Source organism: Rutilus rutilus, assembly GCF_951802725.1.
Source record: "Rutilus rutilus genome assembly, chromosome: 10".
NCBI classification, from domain to species: domain Eukaryota; kingdom Metazoa; phylum Chordata; class Actinopteri; order Cypriniformes; family Leuciscidae; genus Rutilus; species Rutilus rutilus.
Genome location: NC_140215.1, coordinates 22,619,183 through 22,633,604, shown reverse-complemented (window position 1 = coordinate 22,633,604; position 14,422 = coordinate 22,619,183). Strand labels below are relative to the sequence as shown.

At 41.6% G+C, this 14,422-nt stretch overlaps 1 protein-coding gene across 1 annotated transcript in view; it reads right to left on the bottom strand.

Annotated features, from left to right (window-relative positions):
* Positions 1-234: 234 nt before the first annotated feature.
* asic4a (acid-sensing (proton-gated) ion channel family member 4a) overlaps positions 235-14,422 on the bottom strand; it is a 111,177-nt gene continuing 96,989 nt past the window's right edge. The window contains exons 3-10 of the mRNA XM_084420298.1: positions 14,249-14,376; positions 12,678-12,831; positions 11,678-11,731; positions 9,745-9,898; positions 9,528-9,619; positions 7,959-8,038; positions 7,604-7,723; positions 235-1,284 (exon numbers count right to left, since the gene is read on the bottom strand). Of these exons, the coding sequence (XP_084276424.1) occupies positions 1,168-1,284; positions 7,604-7,723; positions 7,959-8,038; positions 9,528-9,619; positions 9,745-9,898; positions 11,678-11,731; positions 12,678-12,831; positions 14,249-14,376 (899 nt within the window). The 3' untranslated portion in view covers positions 235-1,167. The remainder of the gene's footprint in view (positions 1,285-7,603; positions 7,724-7,958; positions 8,039-9,527; positions 9,620-9,744; positions 9,899-11,677; positions 11,732-12,677; positions 12,832-14,248; positions 14,377-14,422) is intronic.

Genomic DNA, 14,422 nt, shown 5'->3' with positions numbered 1-14,422 from the left:
CACAGAAAAGCTGGTGGTTTCTGATTGAAATGCTTTGCACATCTGGCCTTTTGTTAAAGAGACCGCTAGACATTTCACAACTAAGAACCCTGAGAAAAACTCATCAACCGACTTTTAAACATCTAGCCATACGCTGCGGTGCATCAGATTACTCATAGTTTGCAAATATGCTGAGCAAACCCGGTTTATCATTCTCTATGGGACTGTTGCACTCCGTCTCATTCAAAAGTGAAACCAGGAACATAAGGTCTGTTTTATTAAACACTTTTGGGAGGTCTGGGGGAGTGGATCCATCAGCTGATGGATGGATGAAACAAACCTTTTCCATATGGTTACCGCAAAGGCTTCCTCTGGCTCTGGTAGGCTGGTGGGCTTACTGTATGCATCATTTGGCTCTCCAATTGGAAGTAACCTCACAATAAGATTATGTTATTACTGCTAATGACACCCATTACCACTCACACGTTACATCTCTATAAATAACATTACAAAATTTGTGGATTATTCAATATACTTTAAGTTAAACCATTTGAGATAAAGGAAACATTTACCAAACATATCCAATAGAGATGGATACAAATTACTTTTTCTGAAACACAAACTATTCTACACCGTCCCCCATGATTTCAGTGAAATACCAGAGTTAAGATATTTATCTTACCCTCTGGATCCTAAGAGTTGATAGCCATGATTCAAATACATAATTTACATTTTTAGATTAATCTGAATGATAATATTTCACAAGATAAGAATTCACCAAATAAAACTAACAGCTGACAAAATATAAAGTAAGAATGTAATGCTTCAAACAGGATATGTAGTATAAAGTGGCTCTAGATGTCATGCAGTCTATGCCTTGATATAGTACAGGCCCAATACCAAGGTATTCGGTGTAGAAATCGTAGAGTTTCCACTGATGTCATTTCCTGCGAGAGGATGGGGGAAAGGACAGGATTTCAGAGAGTCTCCTGCTGGAACGTAATGTCCGATCCGTGCCTGTGTTCGGTTCGAAGCGAGGGTTTAGAGTTCGACTTTGGCTGTAGCTTTAACTGGTGACAGCGAGAGAGATTAGCGCTGAGTTCTGAGGGTCTTTCACTGAGCCCACCTTCAGCACTGAGACCACTCTTTCTGCAGACGTCAACAGCACCAGACCTGCCGGCCGGCTTCCTAGCAGGCAAAGTCTTCGAACACTCGGTGGTGGGTACGGTGGTGATGATGGTGATTTGGGAGGATGGTGTTAGCATAAGCTCCCTCCGAGTGGCTCCGGCTCATCTCGTCAGAATCCTGACAGGAACAGAGAATGTCAGATGGGATTCTGCGAGGATACTTTAACTCATACATCTAACACACCATTGTTAATAAAACACCTTGAACATCTAACACCGTGACTCATTGTTTAATCTGTGGTGTGAAAAAGCCACTTAAGGTTGAGAATTTACAGTGCTTTCTCATAGTTAAACCCCTTTGAACATAAACTAACTCACTGTTATATATGATCTTAAGTGGCTTCTTGCATCGATAAAATGGTGGCAAATGTACAGTGATTTAAAGACAGCAGAGTTTTTAATTAGTTAGATCACAAAAAAAAAAAAAAATTGTTATTGGCTGTTTATGAAGTAAAAGTTCTGTAAGTAATTTCAGCTGTTTCCTATTAGACTGAAATAGTCTGCCCCTATCTATTCAACTTTCGTTCCAGAATCTTGTCACCAGTGAAAACAGAATATTTTTGTGGAAACCATGATACAAGAAAAATTCAGGATTCTAAATTTATTTTTAAATAGAAATCGTTTGTATTATTATAAATGTCTTTACTGTTACTTTTGATCTATTTAATGCATTCTTAACAAATAAAAGCATTTACCCTTGTGCGACCTTATGGACTTTTTTTTGTCTTTTTCAGTTTCAGATAATTCAGATAATTTTGCCTGTATTAATGCCAACTCCATAAATTGAATAAATAAATTGAAATTGTTTACCAGATGGTGCCATTTTTTCAGGTTTGCCATATAAAGCAAATACTCGCTTTATTCCTGTTTTCTGCTTATGCATATTATAGAGATATATAAATTATGCGACTATAATTATGTGGGTGTGTTGGTATGGATGTCAGAGTGTGGTTTGAATGTATATATATATATATATATATATATACTCCCCCTCCTTGAACTGCCACCTTAACGTGGTGGAGGGGTTTGAGTACCCGAATGACCCTAGGAGCTATGTTGTCCGGGGCTATATGCCCCTAGTAGGGTCTCCCAAGGCAAACAGGTCCTAGGCGACGGGTCAGACTAAGAGTGGTTCAAAAAACCCTTTATGAGTAATATTAAATCGAGGACCGTGACGTCGCCCGGTATGGCGCAGCCGGGGCCCCACCCTGGAGCCAGGCCCGGGGTTGGGGCTCGTATGCGAGCGCCTGGTGGCCGGGCCTCCCCCCACGGGGTCCGGCCGGGCTCAGCCCGAAGGAGCAACGTGGGGCCGCCTTCCCGTGGGCTCTCCACCTACAGGAGGGACGGTAAGGGGCCGGTGCTGAGAGGACCGGGCGGCAGTTGAAGGCGGGGGCCTCGACAACCCGATCCCTGGACACGGAAACTAGCTCTAGGGACGTGGAACGTCACCTCGCTGGCGGGGGAAGGAGCCTGAGATTGTGCGTGAGGTTGAGAGGTTCCAACTAGAGATAGTCGGGATCACCTCTACGCACAGCTTGGGCTCTGGAACCACACTCCTTGAGAAAGGATGGACTCTTCACCACTCTGGAGTTGCCCATGGTGAGAGGCGGCGGGCTGGTGTGGGTTTGCTTATAGCCCCCCAGCTCAGCCGCCATGTGTTGGAGTTTACCCGGTGAACGAGAGGGTCGTTTCCCTGCACCTACGGGTCGGGGATAGGTCCCTACGGGCCAAACGGCAGTGCAGAGTACCCGGCCTTCTTGAAATCTCTGGGAGGGGTGCTGGAAAGTGCTCTGACTGGGGACTCCGTCGTTTTACTGGGGTACTTCAACGCCCACGTGGGCAACGACAGTGACACCTGGAGGGGCGTGATTGGGAGGAACAGCCCCCCTGATCTGAACCCGAGTGGTGTTCAGTTATTGGACTTCTGTGCTAGTTACAGCTTGTCCATAACGAACACCATGTTCAAGCATAAGGGTGTCCATCAGTGCACGTGGCACCAGGACACCCTAGGCCGTAGGTCGATGATTGACTTTGTGGTCATTTCATCTGACCTACGGTTGTATGTCTTGGACACTCGGGTGAAGAGAGGGGCGAAGCTGTCAACTGATCCGATGGCGGGGGAGGAAGCTGGACAGACTCGGGAGACCCAAGCGTACTGTAAGGGTCTGCTGGGAACGTTTGGCCGAGTCTCCTGTCAGAGAGATCTTCAACTCCCACCTCCGGCGGAGCTTCGACCGGATCCCGAGGGAGGCTGGAGATATTGAGTCTGAGTGGACCATGTTCTCCACCTCCATTGTCGAAGCGGCCGCTCGGAGCTGTGGCTGTAAGGTCTCCGGAAGTAAAGGATGCCGTCAAGCTGAAGAAGGAGTCCTATCGGGCCTGGTTGGCTTGTGGGACTCCTGAGGCAGCTGACGGGTACCGGCAGGCCAAGCGGACTGCAGCCCGGTTGGTTATGGAGGCAAAAACTCGGGCCTGGGAGGAGTTCGGTGAGGCCATGGAGAAGGACTATCGGCTGGCCTCGAAGAGATTTTGGCAAACCGTCCGGCGCCTCAGCAGAGGGAAGCAGTGCCCTACCAACGCTGTCTACAGTGGAGGTGGGCAGCTGTTGACCTCAACTGGGGATGTCGTTGGACGGTGGAAGGAATACTTCGAGGATCTCCTCAATCCTGCCGTCACGTCTTCCATTGAGGAAGCAGAGGCTGAGGGCTCAGAGGTGGACTCGCCCATCACCCGGGCTGAAGTCACCGAGGTAGTCAAGAAACTTGAGTAATTCAAGTCTCTGGATGTTGTGGGGCTGTCTTGGCTGACACGCCTCTGCAGCATCGTGTGGCGGTCGGGGACAGTGCCTCTGGGATGGCAGACCGGGGTGGTGGTCCCTCTTTTTAAGAAGGGGGACCGGAGGGTGTGTTCCAACTACAGGGGGATCACACTTCTCAGCCTCCCTGGGAAAGTCTATGCCAGGGTACTGGAGTGGAGAATACGCATGTGCTTTGTGGATTTGGAGAAGGCATTCAGTCGAATGTCCCTCGCGGCGGCCTGTGGAGGGTGCTCTGGGAGTATGGGGTCCGAGGTCCTTTGCTAAGGGCTGTCCGGTCCCTGTATGACCGAAGCAGGAGCTTGGTTCGCATTGCCGGCAGTAAGTCAGACTTCTTCCCGGTGCATGTTGGACTCCGGCAGGGCTGCCCTTTGTCGCCGGTTCTGTTCATAATTTTTATGGACAGAATTTCTAGGCGCAGCCAGGGGCCGGAGGGTGTCAGGTTTGGGGACGATTTCGTCTCTGCTCTTTGCGGATGATGTTATCGTGTTGGCCCCTTCAGACCAGGAACTTCAGCATGCACTGGGACGGTTTGCAGCCGAGTGTGAAGCGGCTGGGATGAGAATCAGCACCTCCAAATCCGAGGCCATGGTCCTCAGTCGGAAAACGGTGGCTTGCCCACTTCAGGTTGGTGGAGAGTTCCTGCCTCAAGTGGAGGAGTTTAAGTATCTTGGGGTTTTGTTCACGAGTGAGGGAAGGATGGAACGGGAGATTGACAGACGGATCGGTGCAGCTTCTGCAGTAATGCGGTCGATGTACCGGTCTGTCGTGGTGAAGAAGGAGCTGAGCCGCAAGGTGAAGCTCTCGATTTACCGGTCAATCTACGTTCCTACTCTCACTTATGGTCATAAGCTTTGGGTCATGACCGAAAGGACAAGATCCCGGATACAGGCGGACAAAATGAGCTTTCTCCGCAGGGTGGCTGGGCGATCCCTTAGAGATAGGGTGAGAAGCTCGGTCACTCGGGAGGAGCTCAGACTAGAGCCGCTGCTCCTCCACATCGAGAGGGGTCAGCTGAGGTGGCTCGGGCATCTGTTCTGGATGCCTCCTGGATGCCTTCCCGGGAAGGTGTTCCGGGCGCGTCCCACTGGGAGGAGACCCTGGGGAAGATCTAGGACACGCTGGAGGGACTATGTCTCCCGGCTGGCCTGGGAACGCCTCGGTGTCCCCCCGGAAGAGCTAGAGGAAGTGTCTAGGGAGAGGGAAGTCTGGGCATCTCTGCTTAGACTGCTGCCCCCACGACCCGGCCCCGGATAAGCGGAAGAAGATGGTATGGTATGGTATGCAGTGGTTAAAGTGGGATTTGGCAGGTGGGGGAACCCTCAAATTTTGTGTAGGTGCAACAGGGGAAATGACTCACCGTGGGACAACATATTGAGTATCGTGCAATACTTTTTTGAACAAGAGTGTCACTGTGGAACTAACTATGACAATACTTATTTACTTGATATTTGAATGTTTTTATTTTGGTCCATCTTCATCTTTCTTTTTCTCCTCATCCTGCCCTATTTCTTCCCCTCCTAAAGCTGACCTTTGACTGATAATCTTTTCATTTTCGTCTGTGTCAGTGAAGAAAGTAAACTCAACTGATATGTATATGTTTTTATGAATCATTTTCTTAGACAAGTTAATTGACTCGAGGCTACCAGGAAAGCTGTAGCCTAAGTCAGTATTGCCAATAGGAACCTTCTACAAGCTTTGGAATTTGAAAACGTCTGTTTTTAAATGTTAAAAGTCATTTAAAATAATACAAATTATAGGCTGGGGTTTACCGCAGTTGGTGTAATTGGCAGACGTTCCCTTAGGCATCATGCGCTGTGGAAACGCGTCAAAGCATTCTCAGGTATAATTCTGCAGCATTAACGCACGTAGGTGATTTTGAATGAATATTTAATGTTGATATACAATGGTTACATAATGTGAAAACTAATCCTGCTATCTTTGTAAGACTGCCGACCCTATAGAACATTGGCAAGGGCAAACAAATGTCCGACGAATATCGAACCTAAAACTAACTTTACCGCGCTCAACCAGTGGGTGTGCATTTCAGGCATTAATAATCGCTGGCGTTCAGCGGGGAGGAAGGACTTTGTCTGCATGCGTGAAGCGCATGCACTCAAATCAGACAGGAGAGCCGTGACTGAGAACCTAACGTCGGGAAGCGTGTTTGCCAACCATCAATACCCTACCATCGCGCTATCATTGATATTAATGAATCTATTTATTTATTAATTTATCTGAGGTGCCGGAACACAGTTCAACACTTTAACCCCTGATGGTATGGTATGGTATTTTTAATTTTTTTTAATTGTGCTTGTAATATTTCAAAGCGAAAAACTCAACTGCAAATTACAAATCCAACCACTGTTTTGCTGGCATCTAATGGGGACAATTTGGTACTGCGCCCAAACAAAATCTTACTGAAAGCTCATTTTTGAGATATCAACTTCAAATTTGGAACACAACTTGTTTAGATTACGCTGTGATTTTCAAGTAGTTTTAGAGTTCAACATGTTTCATAAAATATATATTTATGTAAAATATTGTTCATAAATCATTTTCATAAACTTAAACCTCTATTATTTTTTTTATTTTTTTGGTTTCACTTTACATCAACAATAAAAACAATAAAAGTTGGACATTTTTGTCCAGTATGGACCTATGTGTTACTTTTTAAAATGATGCACAAGGGTTAATTTATATAAAAACTGAACCCAAACCTTTGAACAATAGTGTATACTGTATATATTTTGAACATTTATGAGATTTTATAAGATTAATCATTCTAATTATATTATTATTATATTTTCCCCATTTCTTTTCAGTGACAATAGTGTAAAACACAGTTATGTGTAGGAAACATCATGTTTTCTTCATAAAAAAACGTATTATTTTATAACCTTACTATCACACACAGTATAAATGTGATTGTATACATTAAAATTAAATATATAACATATACAGTATATATATATAAACCTAAAGGAAATATATATATATAGATATATTCTATAGCCTCTATAGAAAAGCGCTTCTACTGTAGTACAATATTAAGCTTAAGTATTTGTGCACATTTCAGTATAAAGAAAAAAATAAGAATGAATTGTTGGATCCTTAAAAGGGGAGTGTCACTGATTCAGACCATGACATCAAAATCTCACTCCAGCAGGCAACCAAAGTTGACAACCCTGATACTTGACACATTAATATATAACTGAAGGACACAGGTAAGCATAACCTATATATCAGCTATTTCACACCGGCTTGAAAGTTATTCAGATTTTAGAGTCGGAACTTACGGTTTTACACTAATCGAACAATTTTAGGTCACGACGCACTGGCCATGCTGAATTGAATTAGTTTTGAGCATACTCCATTTCTCATGAATATAATGTGCTCTGCCAACATCTGTGTTCCTCTTCCATGAACAGAAGATCGGATTGCAAAAAAGAACAAGGGAGATTTGATTCAATCCTGGTCTAAGCAGACAGCCTGGCATCCCATTCATGGCTCAATATCCTGCCGCTGATGTCGTATTTCCCTCCGGGCTTTGTTCCTATTCACAGATTTGATCTGTGCTGCATCCTAACACTAGCGCTCCAGAGATTAGCATGTGGCTTACCTTAGCTTTCATTTCCTCTAGGTTTACTGTGGCGACTGTGCTGGCCTGTTGCTGCTGCTGGGTTTGCTTTTTGTCATCTCTCTGTGGCCTGAGCAAACGCTCCAACCTGTGTTTGATCACCTAGGAAAGCGAGGGGGAGTGAGGGTGAAGAGGGCAGCAGGGAAAGTAGGACAAATGAGGGCTATAAACAGTTTTGCAGCATCAGCATCTCTGCTGCTCAGCTCAGAGGTCCAGTCTTATCTGCTCTTATGGGAAATACTGCTCACAATGGGGAAAAAACAGTGCAGGAGAAGAGCTATTGGTTAAAAATGAATGATTGTGGAATAGGCAGAGGGCCAAGACAATGTATGCTTACCTCATATACATAATCCAGAATCTCCAAAATGGTAAGAACGCTGGCTCCTATAAAAAGACCCATCTGCCCACCAATGTCCCCTGAAAGCAAAAAATAACAAATACACTCTTTTTTTTTCAGACCATTTTACTTATTAAAATGCTTTATTTCTGACTGAAATTGTGTTGTTATTGTCAAATAAAAGTATCAATATAGTTTTTGTTCATTAAAAATAAGGCAGCAATACAATATAATGTAAATATTTGATGAATAATTTACACTTTAAAAACTTAGAAAAAATAGAAATGTAGCATTGGCAATTACCTGAAATAAATTAGGTTCATGTTGAAGTGCTAAAATTACTAAAACAAAAGGCCCTAAAATACAGTACTTAAAGCGAAATTGAACTGATGTGACGCCACTTCGAACAAAATCAGGCCAACACTAACTTCGTTTGGAGTTTGTTTTGAGAGTTCGAAACAGCTTGCCCAAAGCGAATTTTCCATAAAAGTTCGCTTCGGCTGGTAAACACCTTTGTAACCATTGGTCCGTGGCGAGAACGTAATAGGTAGGTCTTTCACTTCTTTCACGTGGAAATCTTTTCCACTTAATTTCTCCTGTTTAATCCCTGGAGGTCAGACGTCCGCGAGTGAAAACATGAACACACATGGAAAATGAAGTTGTAGGCCTACTTCTGATGAAATGAGACACTAACACTGTTTTGCATGTTTAATACGGTAAAGCTGCTTGATTTTAAGCAATCTATTGTATAAAGTGCTAAATAAACGTGACGTGACTTTACTAAAGTGCCGAATTTTAGAGTTCGTGCAGACATCCACGTTGCTATCATCAGATGCTTTACACTTTCTTAAAAATGCTTGCTGTTTGCTACATTTTGTTGTGTGTTTATTTTGATACTGAGAGAGGAAAGTGCGCAGCACGTTTACATATTCATCTAAACGCCGCTCTCATGTGGGCGGAGTCAGATGTTCGACGGTAACAATTTCGCTGGTCATGTATTTCAAACGTTGTTTTACCCCTAAACGAAGAAAGAAAAAGAACTTCGCCATGAGTATTGGGGCCTTAAAACAAAGAAATAAAATGAAAGCTAAATAGAACTATTTTAAAAAGCAAACTAACAAGCACAAGACAATATTCTTAAAAATGAAACTTAAAAGGAAAACTAAAAATATGCAATATAAAAATAATTCTAAATATTAATAAACGCTATAATTATTCTAATAATAGTAAAATAACACTGGACTGATTTTTTTTTTTTTTTTTTGAGTGATCTAATAGCCTGTTTGGCTTAAGTGATGTAAGAAGAAAAAAAAGAAAAGGGAAGCAATTTATGAGAATGCGTAAGAAGTTGATTCAATTATACAAAATTATGCAAAGACAAAACATTTTCTTCGTTGGAACAATGTGAACCAAGGAATTGTTCACAATAAGACCAGGAACGTGCGTTAAGAACGTAAATAGTCCGTTTTATTTTATATTGACATTAAGCTCAGAAATGCTCAGTTAAGATACACTGAAAATGACAAAGTTTAGAAAATAATGTGGTAAAAGGAAGCATAAGAGACCCACCTAATAATCCTGCAACGTCATATGCTTTTTTCTGTTCTATTGTTTCATAATTTAGAGCTTCGAAGAAAATGTCCAAAACAAGAAAGTTGTCTCTAAAACAAAAGGACAATACAAAAGTTATGTGTAAATCATATATATTCATTACATATACAGAATCAATACAGTATTAGGCCTTTATTTGTTTGAAACTATATTGAAGGTGAAAAGGTTGCCAAACCTGATGTATTCTTCTGACTTGTCATATTTTCTAGATAGGTAGCGAGCCGAACCCTTGCTGGGGATTTTAACCATGGACAGCTCTTTACCATAACGGGTCAGGTTACAAGGAGTTTCACAGGAGCATGTGTCACCTGAACTTTTCTGAAGCAATGCTGCAAAGAGGACACACATATCAGTTTAGAGCAGGAGACAGATGTGTGCGTGTGAGAGAGAGAGAGAGAGAGAGCAGGTGCTCTAGCCCACACCTGCACACCCATTCTTCATTCATCAAACTAATGTGGAGAGATAACACCAGTGCTAAATAATCATCCATAAGATGCTTGAAACACACTTAACGTGTTGTTCAGATTTAATTTGTTTTCTGAAGGGCATCCAGAAGAGATCACACACACACTCGACCTCCCTGAGAGGAAGTATCATGAATGTCATGCTCATACATTTTGTGTATACTGAATGCACCATGTATACCATTAGTGCCATTTAGAACAAAATGTAGTTTGCATGCCACGACATGCCCTATTTGATTTATATTATTATATGCAGATGTTGCAGAAAGGAAGCTATTTCACAATTTGTCAAGCCTCTCATAAAGTTCAACTACAGTCAAGCTACCCATTTGAAAAAGACTCTAACCACAAGCTAGTAGTTAGAAGCTAAAACTATATAATGAGGAATATTTTGAATATGTATTGTATACAAATTATGTATATAAATTAAGCTGTACGTAAGCATATTTCATCCACAGTATATAAACTACTGTTCAAAAGTTTGGGATCTGTTATATTTTGAGATGAGATCACAAGTAAAAATAAGTGTTTTCTGATTGTATGTTTTAAAATGTAATGTATTCCTGTGATCATTACTCCAGTCTTCAGTGTCACATGATCCTTCAGAAAATAATTATATATGTTGATTTGCTGCTCAAGAAACATTAATATCATCGGTAAAAACCGCTGTGCTGCTTAATGTTTTTGTGAAAACCGTGATACTTTTTTCAGTATTCTTTGATGAACAGAAAGTTCATTTATTTGAAATATACATTATAATGGTATTTACTGTCACTTTTGATCAATTTAATGTGTCCTTGCTAAATAAAAGTATTAATTTCTTTCAAAAAGATATGAATAGATACTGAATAATACTAATACAACTGAAAAACTGTAACAATAATTTATATTAGTCAAAATACCTGAATTTGATATTATGATTACCCCTTATTATTATTATAACTATACTTTTTAGAAGAATTATTGTATTAAATATTCTAAAGTTATTTAATATGAATCATTTAAATTTTAAAATAAATTTAAAATAATGCTTTATATGAGAAAGTGGGTATTGTAAGCAACATTTTTATGTGTTAGGCTGTGTTATGTGTGTGGCATATAGACATGTTCCTGTATTAGGGTGAGGAAATAAATAAATATTAAAGTGAACTATCAAAGTAGAGATTTCAGTCAGAATATTTTGAATAGTATAGCCAGTGAATGCAAGTACAGTCCATTCTTTTAAGATATATCTGGATTTAGTTCAACTACCCATTAAATGGGGTCGAGTTTCCTTTTGACTGCGGAGATAATTAAATTTCTGGCTTATTAGATAAGGGCTATCATAATTGTACCGATACATCTCTCATCATCAACTTTTCATGAGCCGCTCCATTTACGAATGTCATAAAATCAGTGGAACAAGACACCTACAGCGAGCGATAACACCGTGAGGGTATCAGAGGGTAATGCACTACAGGGATACTCTAAAGGATGTCAAAGAGCTGGAGAACACTCTCCTTGGACTGACTGAGTAATCCTGTTTCTCCCACCCCAGACCACGCATGGAATCATCTGTTTATCTGGGATTTAATTATTTGTGCCCACAAACTCCAGAGATATTACACTCCAGGGCGTTAGCAAAAATGAAAAATGCTTGCTTACCAAGTGCTTTGTCCACACATTTGATATTGCTTGGAGTACAGATATCGGCATCTCCTGAGAAACAAAATGCATAATGACTCTGATCAATCACAAGCAAAATGATTGCTGTTATTTCACCGCCAGCCAAGGAAGAAAAAGTGCGAGCGGCAGAGAAAGAGACAGCGCGGCTCTGCTTTGTTATTCATCCTAAAATGATGGAAGGCAGCGTGTGACTGAGGGAGATGGGTTTGCTTTCACCACGCCTCCCTCATGACCATCATTCTAGGCCTAATTGCGCCCAAAATGAACTGATCCAAACCCTCCCTAAAGGCACATTTATAAAGTCTTTAAAACCCAATCCCCATCTACACACAATACCGCAGGAGGTCCAACTCGCCCCCCCGAATCTATCAAAATCACAACCGGTCTGAGGAAATATGCATGGCACCTAAGAGAAAATGGCCTTTGAGTTAATGCTTTTGGTCTCTCTTTTCAATTTGCATTATGGGAGATTGATTTGGAAACATTAAAGGAGAAAAGCAGAGAAGCAGAGCTTCCATTAGAGCCCGGGCTCCAACAGCCACATGCTCTCTGAGAAGCCACACTGATAACAACTCAGGTGTGGTGGAGTTAATTAGAAAAGAGGTTTCTGGGGACAGAGAAAGTCCTCCAGTCCCTATACGTCATTGGTTTTCAAAAGAGAAAATAAATGCATTTGCTTTTTTTGAAGTTTGCCAAATGCTTCGAGTGGAACGTAACAAATCAGCAGCTCTGGGTTCGTCATTGGTTTCAGATTGCGATCGTCTAGATCTTCCCTCCAATCGCCTGAATTAACTACTCGAGCTCCTCGTATTGTGTGAGACAGTAAGTTAATTTAGAGACTTGCATTAAGCTTTCGGCTCCACTGCCTGGAGCAAATTAGATGAGAAGAGTTTATTCATTTAGTATTTTAGCAATTAGCAGAATACATTAGCACGCTGATTAGGTTGAGTGGGAAATTAATGCGGCGGTGTAGCGTTACCCGGCATGTGCACCATCCTGCAGTTGCACTCACGCAGAACCTCAAGAGTCTCGCAGCGCAGGCGGCAGGCGCTGATACTGTAGGTATCGTAACCCGGGATCATCTGCTCACTGGTGGAGCGGCAGTTCCCCCAAGGCTGGGGCAGGTAGGTCAACTACACAAAGAGAGGGAGAGCAAATGAGAAGAACAAGGAAGATAAAGTGAGAGGGAGACAAGAGTAGGAGAGAGACAGAAATAGAGAGAGAATGAGTAAATGCTAATTAAGTATGCAAATAAGCAGAGTTCTCAAGCTGAAGTGATTGACTAAAGAGTACGATTTTATTTGTATATGTCTCGATTTTCAGAAGGCAAACTTGATGAGTGGCCTGCCTCTGAGACAGAAATATTGCATTCAGCACTCATTTTTAAGAATGACATTGATCAAGTACCAGTCTGACAGAGGAATTTTAGATAGATCTGAGCATTAAGACGTTCCAAAATATACTGGACTACAAAAATGTGTGTTTGTGGTACAACAGTACTTTTGAATGCACTTCACCCTATCTAATTTCTAAATGCATGTTATTGATGTCATTGTGAAAGATTCATCCATGCATGTTTTTTTTTTTTTTTTTTGACCTCATATCAAGATGTCATAACTTTATCTTCCAGTGAAACGACAGACTTCTCTCTGGTGACATATACCGGATTTCTCTAATCATTTAGTGCTGTTCAGTCCCACACCTTTCATACAATCGACTGCAAGCTTGCCTTCAGATCTCCCTTTATTCAATCAACAACCGATGGATAGAAACAAGTCCCCGCACAACATCTTTTTTTCAATAATCTCTTTCACTCGGATGTACATTACAATATAGAGAAAAAAAAAATCAGTCACTACTTCCATTTCAAGTAAAATTACTCCTCTATCAGGACTATAGTTTATTATTATTGTCTGTTGCTCTATCCTCCTGCTTAAAATGCCTGAGGTCATATGGCACACAGATACTGAAGGTACAGTTAGAGTTGGGGTACTTGGACTTGGACTGCAATTATGAATAAACTCGGATTTAGACGCACTCGAGTGGACTTGGACACGGACAATAAGTAACAACATAAAATTAAGATGGCAAGACATTAATAAATGTCTCCCACTCAAACTCAATTGTTTAAGGACCTGAACTCAACTTTGACTCGATAAGATGGACTCGGACCCCACACTAGTTACAGTAGGTCCCGAAATTGGGAATATCTTCTCCAAAAGTCATCCATGCATATGTCACAAATAAGTAAATCCGCATTATTTGTGGTTTAACATTGCAAGCATGTTGCCCTTCAACTTTTAGTCACTGTGTGTGTGTTTAACACTGGCAAAGAAATCCCCCTCCACTAATTGCTTGCTTACTGGCTTACTTTATTTATTTATTCACTTCAATATAACAAGGAACAATGTGTTGTTGTTTTTTTCCTGAAGTTTTGAATGGCAAGTGCTGCATAACAATTGGTTTAAAAATGTACTTGGAAGGTCGGATTTTATCATAGGTGGTACTTGGTCTGAAAAGTTTGAGAATGATTCAAGAGAAGGGTTATACCCTTTGCTCTTGACAGGAAACAAAGGTCTGGAATCCCGGAGAGACTCCAAAGCCCAGCTGATGGATGTAGGGCGGCTCATCCTGACTGTGGATCTGAACACGGATTCCTGCCTCTAAAGATGTTTCATCTGCAAAAAAAACCAAAAGAACAACACTGAGGTAAGAGAGCAGAAC